This window comes from Scomber japonicus, chromosome 13 (assembly GCF_027409825.1).
Source record: "Scomber japonicus isolate fScoJap1 chromosome 13, fScoJap1.pri, whole genome shotgun sequence".
Lineage (NCBI taxonomy): Eukaryota > Metazoa > Chordata > Actinopteri > Scombriformes > Scombridae > Scomber > Scomber japonicus.
This window is the reverse complement of record NC_070590.1, coordinates 9,030,007-9,044,509: the sequence shown is the minus strand read 5'-3', so window position 1 is coordinate 9,044,509 and position 14,503 is coordinate 9,030,007. Positions and strand designations below refer to the sequence as shown.

General features: G+C 39.2%; 1 protein-coding gene across 1 annotated transcript; it reads right to left on the bottom strand.

Moving 5' to 3' along the window:
• Positions 1-3,368: 3,368 nt before the first annotated feature.
• Positions 3,369-5,980, bottom strand: LOC128371610 (glucose-dependent insulinotropic receptor). Its single transcript, XM_053331966.1, has 2 exons — positions 5,422-5,980; positions 3,369-4,060 (listed from the first exon to the last, which is right to left on the bottom strand). The coding sequence occupies exons 1-2, from the start codon at positions 5,978-5,980 to the stop codon at positions 3,369-3,371; spliced, it is 1,251 nt and encodes a 416-aa protein (XP_053187941.1).
• Positions 5,981-14,503: the final 8,523 nt, after the last annotated feature.

Sequence of the window (14,503 nt, the reverse complement as noted above, 5' to 3'; positions counted from 1 at the left end):
CGGAATACTTTCCTCAATATGTCAACATGTATTTAGTCCAACACGTAATGTAATAACACAAATAACAAACCATATACGGTCCGTTTACGTCATTTCCTGACCTGCGCGTCCATCTCAGAGTACACGTGACTAGATGTTTACGACCGTGAGCCTCTTCTGCTTCTGACGACACCACACACAAGCCAATCAGTGCTTAGGATTAGGCAGTACATGCAGAGACATTGCTGCTACTCCCACAATGTAATGTACCTCGGTGGTTTCAAGCAGAGACATTATAATAAGAGGAGACATATCACTCCCATTGAAATGCATAGGGAAACTACGTAACGCCAAGATGGCCGGTGTTTGCACATGTCCCGCCTCTTCTGGTGCCGTTGCTCCAATCATTTTGCTGGTCCTACGCGGTCACGTTTTTGCGACACTTGGAAGTCATTTTCAACAGCGACATTTTAAAACACATGATCAGCAGTTTATACTACTTTGTGTACATATATTTTGTAATGCTTTATCCAAAATTGTGGCATGATGTGGTAAAGTTGACTGTGAGCAAACTCCTGTCTCTGCTGTGAGCGTAAGATGACGTCTTGATGTCAGTGCCTGTCGTAAATGAAGACTGTCGTGAAGTATTGCGCATGCGCAGTCCAAGATGCCTGTAAGGAAAAAGGCTTTTAAAACGTTAATTTGATACCAAACCATCAAACCCTTTCAGTGATTATAGTTTGATTTTCATCGTGATTTCAAAACATATGTTTTTTATGTCCCTTAGACCTCGGAAAATGGAGATACAGCTCTCTCCCTATTCATTTAGATAGCCGGTTGGTCTTCCTATGGCCAAATAGCTGCCCGGAGGCGTGGCCAATTTTGCCGCCGAGTGAGTTGACTTGCCTTAGAAGGACTTTGTTTCAAGTCAGTTACAGCGAGGGTATGTTCGCTTCCTGTTTTCAAAATAAAAGCACCAACTCTATCGTTATGGTTTTCTTAATAATAAAAGGCAACGGGTGTTTTATTTTGTGAAAATGACCGGAAGTGCGTTACTCGCTACGGCTAACTTGAGCGGCTCCGAATTCGCAGGAACAAAACTTTAAGCAGATGTTATTTGGACAAATTAGCGTCACATTGTGGATCTAAAGGGCTACTTTCTCGCCTAAAAAGGTTAGACATGTGGATAAAGTGGTATATTTACAGAGTTAGAGCTAAAATAAAATCCGGCACCGGACCTGGCAACCCAACTGCTGGAATTACTTTTTGGTTGTTGCGACTACGATCTCGAGACATTAGATGGCGTTGTTCTGCTCATTCTACATATTCTACCTTTAATGCACACATCAAAACAAATTAGTGGCTGCCATCAATTCAACTATTTAACCTTGAAACCGCATTCTTGAGTTTCTACCATAGTTTTCTTGACACAATTACACCTGAGTGATCATGCACCAATTTACATCTTGTTGTGTGATTTCAAAAATTATATACATGTGACAAAACCCTTGAGTGGCTGTTGCAGTTATGAACTATGGCAGGGTCAAATGAAGAAGTAGTGTGCTACTGTTAGCATTGCAAGGTCGTTGTTTGAAGTCAGCATTTTCTTTAACTCCAACATCAACAAAATGTTGTATTTTATTGTTGGAGTTAATGGTTTCTTATTTCTTGTGAGTCAAAATGTGTTTCTTTACCATGATATTGTAACCATGATGTCATAGGTCCCCTAACTTAATTGATTTTTTCACGCTTTTTCCTTTGTTTGACAGTACACAGACAGGAAATGTAGGGTTATATGAAGTGCTGGGAGTTGAGTTGTGGATATTGCAGTATGGTTAGCCATTACGCCACCAGTGCACCCCCACCAGTGCACCCCCACCAGTGTGACTTAAGTAATCAGATGAAGGGTTCTTGTAAGTCATGCACAGCAGTACTAATGACACAGAGATTGTTGTTTGGCTACATATAAACAATTTCTTTCTTTTCTTTTTTTTTTTTTTGTCTCTCATGTTGTTCTTGTTTACATTACATCATGACAGCCGCTGATGTGGGTTTTTCCCTCAGGCTAAACACAGGGAGGGTCTTTTGTAAATCTCTGTGGAATGGTAGACAGTGTGTATAAAGTGCTCAAAAAGTCAGTGACAATCCCTCATGCACTTTCTGATTCCACACTGGGAGAGGCCTGAACCCTTGCGGGCTGTCGAAGTCTTGAACTTGGACCGTTGAACTCTTTGCCTCCTGCTGCTACTGACCTCTGACTTCTCTGGTCTCACAGGGATTTACAATGGAGCACTTGACTTTTCATGTTTTTCATCCTGTCAGACTTCTTTTTAGCAATATTTTCACATTCCAGTGATTTGGTGCAAAACATACTATCATTCTTAATAGTGATTACATGTTCACTGTGACAACAGGCTGATGTTTAGCTAATTTGCAATAAACACAAAGTACATCACGATCACTAAGTCATTATGTTGGGTATAAATTTGAGTATCAGGTTTCATTTCTCCACAGTCCATCTAATATGTGTTGAGACATTTTACTCAAAACCACAAATGTCATAATGGTGGCACTATAGGAAATGACAGTGAATCACCAAGTCAGCAGAATTCATTCTTATTTTAATATATCTAGTTGTTGAGATATTTCTGTCTAGAGGTGTGAGATGTGATGTGCTGCTAGCAATAAGACACAATAAACCACAAACTCATGACATTTTATCAATATGTCTAGTACCAAAATATTTTTTTTGATGCATTACTACTGATCAAACAATAAGCCAAAACATTTTGAATTTAAAACTTTATTAGCAGCTCAACCTGGATCAGGCTTAAAGAAATCAAATTAAATCAGGCTGAGGTCTATGCAGTAATGTAGAGGATAAAATGATTCTGCTGCACGTGTGATGAAGTGAGAAAAGAACATAATTATCTATCTAGGATTTATAGCCAGGGTACTGTTGTAATTTTATTGTTGATAGTAACACTAGTTACATTTTAACGGTAATATTTCTATTTTAGGTCCAGACCTTTATTCTTTAGGCCTCTCTGGAGCCTTAAATTAATGCCCTTTTCTCCAAAAATATCTTAAATACAAGTTCCAGGACAGTCAGGTTTACCATGGGCTGATGTAAATCACACTCTACTTTCAACTCCAGTATGTAAAAATAAATATGTAAAGAGGTTGTCAAATACATGAATCACTTTAAAGTCAAGTTAAAGCTAATTCACACAGGTCTAACTTAGAATCAGTTCTTATGAGGAACATGTTTCAGCTTGTCAGAAAGACACATGGTCAGTTTTTTGGTTATTACTCTGCAGCCACAGTACCAAAATATCTACAATATTACATTGATAATACACTTGGTCTATTCATGTATATGGTTTCTTTTATAAGTTGGTCGTGACAGACAGTGGCTGAGTGTGAGCCTCTTCATTACTGGTAATTGGTGGCAACAGTGAGGGATTAATGGCATCTCCACCCGAAACACCAGCTTGAGTCTGCAGATGTGGCTGCGGGTTACATACTTCTGTTACACCTAATGGTCTAGGAGCCAACAATCTTGCTGTAAAGCAGGAAAACATGGCTACTAACTGCAGCCGTACTTCTCTCTGCCAGAAGGCGTACACCAGAGGGTTTATCAGTGAGTTGGACAGTCCTAGCAGCCACAGATGATTCTCCAACACCTCAGTGAGTTTGCAGCTTTTACACAGAAGTTGCACAATGCACACCACAAAGAAAGGACACCAGAGGATCAAGAAGCAACCCACAAGCACGGCCACTGTCCTCAGGGCCTTGACATGGCTCCAGTAACGGCTCCTCAGCTGCTGATGCTGATGCTGATGCTGGTATTGTTCTTGGCTAGTGTTGCCAGCCGTCCTGGAGCCTGCTTGCCTAATTTGGCAGATCTGCTTCTGGTGGCTGCAGGCAATCTTTAGGATGTTCAGGTAGATGTAAACAAACACAGAGAGGACAGGGAAAAAGCACACGCTGAATAAGACGATGATCCCTCCAGGATGAATGACGGAGAAGAAGGCACATATGCCACGGTAGCCCACTGTCTGCAGCTGGCGCACCATGACTGAGGAACAGAGGACATTGGTTATTTCCCATATGACAATACTGCTACATACACTCAGACAAGAAGAGTCCTCAGTCCATTAAAAGGGACTTAAAATGCATTTCCAGGTTTGCAATTTTATTCTAGCGCTCTACTGTAATATATTTGCATGATTTATAATTTCAAATCCTTATTTGTCTTATATACTGGTCCTTTGTGCAGCACCTCAGTTCAGCCTCTGTCTGAGACAGGACGCTTTAGGTCCTGTCTCTTTAAGGCCCCTGTCCCAGTGAGCAAGCCTGTCCTTAGAAGAAAAGAAATTCAAATCAGCAAAAACCTATTGTTACACTACACCATCTAATGGCTGTAGTAATTATGGCCCAGGAAAGTGACTGTAAGTATAAGGTGCAAGAGTGTAAGGTGACCTGATAGGTTGGATGAAAGGCTGTAGATAGATTGGGAGCAGGAGAACACTGTTTGTTTCCTATTCCTATCCACAAGTATCTACAGTATAAGTCATGTTTCAAGTGATCTATTTTAAACCAAAACATGATATTTCCCTGAGCCTAAGCTTGATGATGATTGACCAGATGTTAACCACAGCGTTAAATTTACATACATTTAAAACATGATTATTTTGTAGGAGCTGCCAACTGTCAACTTCTGAAATACATCTATACACATTTAAGACAATCTGATCCAAAATATTCCAGTGAACGTGAACAACACATAGAACAACCTTTGCAAGAGACTCTACAGAACAGATAGCCATTTATGGGCTGCGGAAATAAGTCATTAAGAATAGGACGTAGGCTAGAGGGAAGTGGATCTGATCGCTGTAAAATAAATGGAACTAGGTCTTGGTCATGGTCACTTTCACCAATTCTTGCTTTCCATATGGGCCTTGAAGCTGAACCCGAACCCAACAGGTCCTATCTTCAACATCACAGTACAATTGGAACTACTTAATTTGGTTTCCAGCCTATTATCAGGACATGCTGAGACAATATAGCATTTTAAAACACAGTCTCATCTCTCATATCAATGGTACCACTGCACAGGGAATGGAGATGGGAAAAAAACACTGGGTTATCTGTCAAAAAGTGTTTTTGTTGTTGTTGTAGTAACGCAATGAGATTTCATGTGGCAAAGCCATGCAGACACATACCTATTCCTGGTAAACAACATTATAAAATGATAAAATAATTACCATCAGGAAAATCTTGAGTGATAAACCTTCAAACGCAAGGATGTATTACTCAAACTAGACTTCCTCTGCCTTTTCTCTTTAGTACTTTCAGCAACACAGCTGTTATAATTTTTTACAAAATCTTGTGCTTTTTCCCTCCAGCTTAATCACTGAAACACATGAACTGTCTTACCTGGCAAGAACCCCATAATGAGGGAGCAGATCCACAGAGCCACAAGGGATCCGAGTGCTGTCCCCTTTCCAGACAGCTGGGAGTACCGCAGGGGCATCTTAATGGCAGCATAGCGGTCAAGTGAGATTAGAAACATGGACAAGATGGATGCTGTGCAGGGTGATGTCACAAAGGACATTCGCATCAAACAGCGGATCTTTCCCTGAGCAGGAGATGTAGCATTAGGAGGATGATAATCAATGAGGTGAGAAATATTATTGCTGTTGCCATTGAAGTCCTCTGTGGCTAGGCCGGTGATGGCCACACCAACAAGGGTGTCGGCCAGTGCCAAGTTGAGGACAAATAACCAGCTCTGGTTGCATTTCTTGAGGAGTAGCTTAAGTAGAGCAGCTGCCACCAGCAGGTTGGTGGAGATGATGAGGCAGGAGGCGATGCTCAGGATCACACCCATCACCCGAGCTTTCACCTCACTTTGAGTTGTCGACACATTTGAGTTCAGGCTGTCCGGAGTCATGATAACAGGGGGCTCCGTGTTTGTATGTACAGTCAAATATGACATGTTGGTCACAAAAAATCCAAGTAAAATTCACAAAGCTTTTGTGTGGCTGGCGTGGGCAGACCTTTCTGCAATCACAATCTATGTTTTATCCATTACAGCCATTGTCCATCATAACAAAAAATATGACAATTGCAGTTAATCCCCACGAGGAAAAATAGAAACGTGCACAGATGAAACTTTAACAAAGGTAAACCTGTGAAAAATATAAAAATGAAAGTATTTATTGAAATGCTCCAATAGGTAAACATGTGACTGCCCAAAAGTAGTAAAAATGTCAAGTGTCATACTGTTCTGATTACCAAAAGATGAAGAATCTTATCAGCCAACATTGTCCATGCAGTCATTCTTTCTTATGTTAGTCCAGTTTCTCGTAATGGTTCCACGCCGACTGATGTCAAAGTTTCAGAACATTAATCTATTTCTAAAACATCTATTCAATCTTGCAGCTGCCATCAGTGTCCTTCAAAGTCACTCAGCAAATGCAGAAAGACAGAAAAACTCACAGCATTATCAGCATGTCTTACTTCTCCCCTCCCCTCTGTCATCCAGCTTCTCTTCTCTTATCCACACACACAGACATACACCCACACACGCACATGCAGACACGAAGCTACAAACACATTCATACACTTCCGCTGCTGCTGTTGTTGCCTCGCTTGGATTAGCACTCGTCCCATCTGTCTACCTGCTGGCTCTCATCCGAACATTAAGACCTTTTTTAATTTTTTATAAGAATTTTACTGTATTTCCAATTCTTAATTATGTGCTTAAAGATTCAGTCTTTGTTTGAGTTAGGGAAATATGGAATACCAAATTAATTTTCGTTTTTCATGTTAACATGTTCCAGTTGTACAGCAGAGGTGTAAATAATACAGTTTATGATGGCTGACTTCCATTTTAATTGCTTCAGTTTCAGGGTCCTGGGATTGTGAAAGCTGGCTCACTGTCACACTGTCATGGCTTACAAGGACACTTTACCTGAGCACAGACAACGTTAATGTTACTGTATGTACAGCAATACAACATGTTCCAACTTTTCCTGTATGTTAATCATTTAAAAAGCAGTTTTTAAACATTTCTGGTGTTTCCATTCAGTTGTTCGATTGAGCAAATTAAGTTTGTTTGATTGAGCAAATTTCAAAAATCATGGAAACCTGGAAACATGCAAATAATTTACATCCCCCCATAATTTATATTCATATTTGAAATGTAAAGTAAGAATACTAACTACATTTATATATTAGGGCATACATAGATATGCATGTTTTGGAAAGAAACAGCAAATTATCTTTTCATCTTTATTTAAATTGAAATCACAGACCATGAGGTGAATAAGCTTTATATAGTATTAAATAATAAAAACACTTTTCAGATTATGTAAAAAGACAAAACATATAAAATTAATGGATTGCACATTTGTAGACTTACCAATTGTTTGGTCGTTTTATTGATTCATTCATCAATTTAAAAAAATAAAATCTATTTTAGTTATTACTCCACACAAGGCAGGACAAAAACAGTATGTCATTCAATGTAAGAGCATCCAATCATCATGTGCATTCAAGCAAGCTGTGTGCTCTGCAGGTTGAGTCTTTGCTGTAGATGAGTGTCCAGCAGTGCATGAAGAGTGGATTATGGAGCATTGTTTAGAAATGTCCAGGCGCTCCCAGACTTTTATATGTTCAGAATCAACATGTTGTCCTTTTTCCTGAGGAGCCCTTGTAGACCTCTTGACCCCATTCTGCAAACTCTTTGATTCCCGTATGTACTGGACTGTTCTTCAGTTGTACAGTTTTTTAAATACAGTTTAAGAAAAACGGTTAATTCAGCTGCTTGTAAAACACAAGCAGCTAAAATTGTGTGTGTCTGTGTGTGTGGCTGTGTGTGTGTGTGTGTGTGCTGTACAGAGCTGAATGGGCTCTAAGTAAACTATAACCCTGCTGGCTGGAGTCCTATTCTGCCCCCAGAGTTCCCAGGAGAGACATCTGGCCTGATGGGGCCATTTTCCACTAGGATTCACACACACAAATAGATCTGGCTAATGATGCTTTCTCACTGCACACACTCAAAACATCATCTGGCATCTCACCAGCTTCTCAAACTATACCAAGTAGATGATTAGCCTTGATAGCATGTATGGCAATGACCTTTTAGCTTCTTGCATTGGAGAGAATATTGTGCAGTTTCTTTGTTAATCACATCTCAAGAAAACAGCGTCTTACACTTGCTTCCAAAAGTCATTGTATTTCCAGGTAAAACAGGATGTTGGGTCTGAAAGGAGCAAAATGCGTTAGACTGAAATATCTCAAAAACTACTGGATAGATTTCCATCAGATTTGGGACAGATATTTGTGGGGCCCAGAGGATGGAACCTAATAACTATGGGGATTCTCTGACCTTTTATGTAGCACCACCAGCAGTTGACACTTATTCAGTTAAGTAGCTTTCACACTGACTGGCACAAAATTCATTCATAGTTCCCATACGATAGATCTAATGACTTGGGTGATCTTCACAACTACTGAATAGATTTTCAGTTGTTAATTGTCAATCAACACCCACACTGCACACATCAAAGCTACTATAAGTCTTCAAATATTATTAATAGAGTGATAATTTCCAAAAAGACCACCAGCACACTAATTAGAGAGTCTGCATTTAGAAATTGAGACCAAAATAACTTGCTGAAAAAAATACTGACTTAGAATTTCAAGAGAGAAGTGGATGCTTTCTGAATGAGAGTCAATTGGAGCCAGGTTATTTATTTTTCTTTTCTTTTTTTCTCTTTTTTTTGGATCCAGCATCTAGTGGCTGTTGATGGCATTGCACTGTAAGGTAGGGTGCTTCCACAATGGCTTCAGCATCAAGCTGTGGTTAAGGCATTAATAAGACACTAAACTAAGATGGTGAACCTGGTAGACATTACCTGCAAACTATACCCCAATGTTAACATTACTAGCATGTTGCTTTGAACATTTAGCTCAAAGCATTATTGTTCCTAAGTAGGCCTGCAGCCTAGCAGAGCAGCTTATGGCTGTAATGTTAGACTGAATATGTACACTGCAAAACATAATGTGCCATTAAATCAGTATTTTAGTCTATAAGCCGCTAAGTCAAGAGTTAAATATGACTGGACTTTAGAAAAAAAATCCCTGAAAAAAAAGAGGTAAAAATCGAAATGTATTAGCTAAAATGTGTTTTTACACCTTCCTCCACACACAGACACACACAGACACACAGACACACACACACACACACACACACACACACACACACACACACACACACACACACACACACACACACACACTCAAACCTCAACACTACAGTCCCAGCCGGCCCAGAACAGTTTCATCACATTTGATATGAGTCCACAGCAACCTGAGAGGAAAGATCCTCTTTTTATTACCTCTGAATGCCCCCTCCCCTCCCGACAAACCAAAATAGCTCCAACAGACACACAATGAAGGAATGTTATTCACCACTGCTAGACCTTTCAGGACTTTTCAAAACAAAGTGTGGGTCAGCAGTAATTGTGCCCAGTGCCCAGCAGCACCCAGGGAGCCCAGATCCTGTTTACACCTCTGCCAACGCCATCCTCCAACCCCTGTGACGGCTTCTTGTAACTCCACCAGGGCCTAGAATCTGTTTTGAAAGAGCTGCTGGGGTTTTTTTTTAACAAAAGTGAGAAGGTTTCAAGACTGGAATCTGTCTCTGGAACCTCTGGAGATTAAAGCTGAGCAGGATTTTTAAGGTGATGATGATACGTGAGTGATGTTTTCAGGGTAATGTGTGGTGTTCAATAGTAGCTGCTGTTTCCCATTGTTGTAACATACCACTGTGGTCTGCAGCACAGTTTGACTTGTGTCAGAGGTCTTGGGGGTGTCCCCATTTAGTGACACATGATGCAACATTTCATATCTAATTTTGAAGCCTCTTTGCTCCAATGTATTTGTCACACAGATGACAACTGTAAAAACCTAAAATGTCCCATAAACTTGTAAGTCTGGTTATGAGATCACAGTTAGATTTAAGATAAATGGATAACTTCAACAGAATTTCAGACTGTTTTTCTTGTAGGTATTTTCAGGTACATACAGTACAGCTTTCTAGGTAGATAAGATTTGTTATAAATAGACTGCTTCTTATTCTTGTGTTTAAAACTTTTCTGAGGAAGACAAAAACATTTACAGGTAATCTTCCCTTATTCTAAATTTGGCCTTTGCTGTACCCAAATCATTTAAAAAGGCAAACAGAGTCAACAAAATGTTACAAACTCATCGTTTTTAAAGAAGAGATGTTCCAGTATCAACTAAATGTATTAGCACTTCAGAAACGTTGACTTTCAACCGAAATCATGAAGTAAAATGCCCAAATGCCAGGTGTGCCAGTTCAACAGTATTATCAGTGTCTTTGTGTCAGCCACAATCTACACTGAACAAAAAGCAATAAATGTTCTTAACTAGAGATTTGTGTTTGTACCACTGTACGTGTCCTGCTCATGTATGGTCTGTTGTAGAGATGTAAAACTTGTGATTGTGTTTCTTTCAGACTAAAGATGTCTTTAAAGAGACGGCTGGTGTCCATGTTGTTATGCTGTGTTTACTGCGTGGCTTCGATCTTCTGCCTTCACCCAAACCGCAACAACTGCTTTTCTGTCGGAGCTCGGTGAGTCCCTAGACACCTGTCATATTTTTCTTTATGAAAATGAAATGGGAGTTTTTGTACAATTAATATATAGCAATCAATCAATTGAACAACACAGAAGCATGGATGTTAGTGCACTGTTACTCCAAATTCAACATTTCTTGCCCTGTTTGACTGTGTTTGTACATGTTGCTGCTCTTGTTCAGTAATAACCCAATTATGTGATCAGTTAGTTAATAATGATTATGGTTTTATTAAGCATTATAGTTAAGAGTGGAGCAAAAAAGATCTTTTTAGTCTTAAATTTAAAGACATTAATGGGTATATGGGTATATTTTTGAATTAGGGTCCAAATGTTCTACTTGACTGGCAACCCAAGTTAAGTTAATATTGATTTTGCCCCTACAGTTTATGTGTGCAACAAATCAATAGCCTGTGTTCCTAATCAAAAGCAGTTTCAGAGAGACTAACAAAACAAAGTAATTGACCATTTTCACCCCACTCCTGAAACCTTATGAAAGTTGTCATCTACTCAGAATACTAAATAATGCTTTGAAATGCCATTGCCAACATGTGGTCTTTTACTTGAGGCCATAGACAACAATGCAATGATCATTTTAGGCACAGAAGTAATGATTTGTGCATGCTGGTTCAGGCTGATATGGTTGTTCTTCTGACTCTTTCAGTATTCTTCATTTTACATCTGTTTTTTTCTTTCTCTTAAGTCACCCTTTTCCTCATTCCCACTTTGCTCTCTACATTTCTCTCTCTATACACTTCTCACTGTTCATCCCCCTACTCCCATTTGTTCTCCCTTCCCGCAGGAATCTGGTGTCTGTCATTCAGCAGCTTTACCAGCGTGTCATTCGGCTGCTGCGCACCACTCTGTGACCCTGTGTTTGAACCAATAACCATGTACCTGCGCTGCCCCCGTGCCTGCTGTGACTGCTATATAGCATGCCATCCAGCAGTGCGTTACCAGCTAAAAGATGTCACTCCATTTTTGGATTGTGGAGTTTCCATCAGCTCAGTATTATCTGGATTGAGCTCCACCAACCCCCTGCTGTGTTCACTACTGCAATTCTCTGACTTTTTTTTTTTTTTACTGACTCATGTAGATCAACATTGTTAGTATTTGCTGTGCAAGATGTGAGTGAGGTGGAGTGGACATCAGCAGTCCAATGTTTTTCCTGCAAGCTTGACCTCTCATCTGTTTTTTTTGCTACAACAACAGAGGCATGATGCTTCCAGAAATATGCTTGTAACCAGGAGGTTGCTGGTTAACATTCCTGAACTGGCTAGGAGAAGAATAAATCCTCACCTCTCCAGTAACAACTACCACAGAGTTATTGTTGAGGAGCTGCTTTGTGGCTGGTAGACACTGTGGTGTGAGTGCTGTTTGGAGCAGAGTGGAGCTTTAAAACATGCATTTTAAAGGTCTTCCCAGGTCCAAAATTTGTGGAAACACCCAACCAAACATGTTTAATTAAGCAAGCAAAAGAGCAGACTCCATTTGTAAGGGACCTGAGGACAGTCAGAACAGGTCTGATAATGACCTGAGTATAACAAGACCTGATCAGACAGAGCCAAAAAGAGATAGAACAGCAGCAGCATGACACCAATTAAGAAATAGCCAAAGAGCAACAATGCATGGCATTTTTACTGACACTATCAGACATATTGACACAAGATCTGACCTGTTAAATTCAAAAAGACCGCTAACCATACTCAATTAGATTGACGGCCCACATTGGTTAATAGAAGCCAAGAGCACCCATGAAGACCTCGACTCTACTTAAGTTTACAAACACCATGACAACATTTGGCTTGCACTTTGCAAATACCTGGCACAGTTGTACATGACTCAACATGCATCTTTATTTCTTTGTGATGGTGACAGAGCAACAAACATGTACATTTACCATGACAGGGAAGGAGGAAACATGAGTACTGGGCAAGAAAGCTTCACTTGTGTGTGTAAAATTACAGCTCACAGTTGCATTGTATTATGGATTTCTGGTGTCATATTTCTGAAGGCAACAGTTTGTAAATTCAAATTTGCAAAGCTTAATGCATTCTTGATTGTGTGTCTATGTATGATTGTACTAGGATTAAAAGGTAGGGAGTTGCCTAAATTCCACTATTGCAGCATCATGCTACAGGAGAAAAAAACAGATGATTGGCTTTTGAAAGCTGCAGCCTAAATGTGTTGTGTAAGTCAGTGAGGTTATAATGCAAAGGGAATCATACGGAGACTTCATCAGCTAATATAGATTTTAGGCAATAGCTGCCTAACTCTTAGCTTTACTGCTGTGTAACTGTGTGTGTAACAAGTCCTCACTAATAAACTAAGTCAACACATCTGAAAGTTTTACAGATCATATGGGGACACATCAGCAGCATTTATTTTAAATTTAAGCAACTAAAACTACTTGGTTAAGGAGTTGGTTGATATTTTATCACATAATTTCAGTCAGTGACAAGCATATAATGTTGTTTCGGTTTTATTTATCCAGGTTTTAAGATATTTCTGAGATTTGTGCTAAAGTCAATTTAATTTTGTTTGTGTGGTTTCATTGAAACTTTACATTTAAATAATTAAGCAGCAATTTCAATGAAAAGTGTTCAATTTGAGTTCACAGTGATGTTGCCTGTCAGGAAAACAAAAATGGTTTGTTTTAAGCCATTTGGTGGAAAAATATTTGTTGATGTTTTGTTGTTTGACAGTCTCCCATCTGTTGCCTTAGTGTCAAAAAAGATGAGCGATGCAGGAAAAATCTGCATTTTTAGGTTGGAGGTCACCTGAAAGCTGAAAAGCTGCTGGTTTCAATTAGAATTTGTTAAATTGAGAAAGGGGTGATAAGTCAGTAAAGACTGATTCAGACAGAGAAAGATATAAGGAAAGTATAACAGACTATGAAAAGTACTACAGTGTATCTAAATGGAAAATACAATAGCTACCTTTTGGTTCAGAGATGAGAATGTGAATGTGTAACCATACACAGAGGAATAACTTCCCCTCTCAGGAGAGTATGATTTTTTTTAAAAAGTGTTTGCTTAAATAAATTCAATTTAGAAAAAACATCCTGGGACTATTGAGGTGATAAGATTGACAAATAGAAGTCCTATTTCACACTGCAATTAGCACCTACTTAACATGAGTATTGAATTATATTGTAAACAGATTCACTTCAATAAAACAAATCACTTTTTAACTTCTTGTGTTATTTTTCATGTTTACACTATATCTATCTTCACTCCCTGCTCTTCACCTTTGCAAGAGTAGGCTTGTGTGATCTGTTGGTTAAAACAAATACTGGTGATGGTGGGACTAAGTAGACCATGAATTTGTTGATACATTTAATTTTTATCATTATGATACAACACACGGGGTATAAGTACTACTAGCAGAAATATATGGTATTTTAGTAGGCAACATAATACTGTGTTTGCTTTTCTTGATAATATACAGAATGCCTCACTGTACTGGTCAAAGTTCAAAATGCACAGTTTCAATTTTAGGTACAGTTAAAACTAATGCAGTTTACTGCTACACCCTGGCAATAAATTATGTTTTCATGAAGGTTATAGCCCCACATTGATATAGATAGGCTGGACAAAATGTTATTTACACCGCTCGATATAACACAATACTATTTAACAGCAGCAAAAACTGCAGCCTAAAAATCATCATAAAGTTTAGTCAGCACCTCCATAAAACTAAACTGAACATTATACCTTTGTGAAGACAGCAGCATTTGTCGCAGGGCAGCTGGATTTAGACTGCATTAGTTTCAGCTATGTGTACCTAATGAACTGGCAACTGAGTGTGCAAATAAATGCTGGAGTGAAACATGTTTTCAAACCAGACTTTCC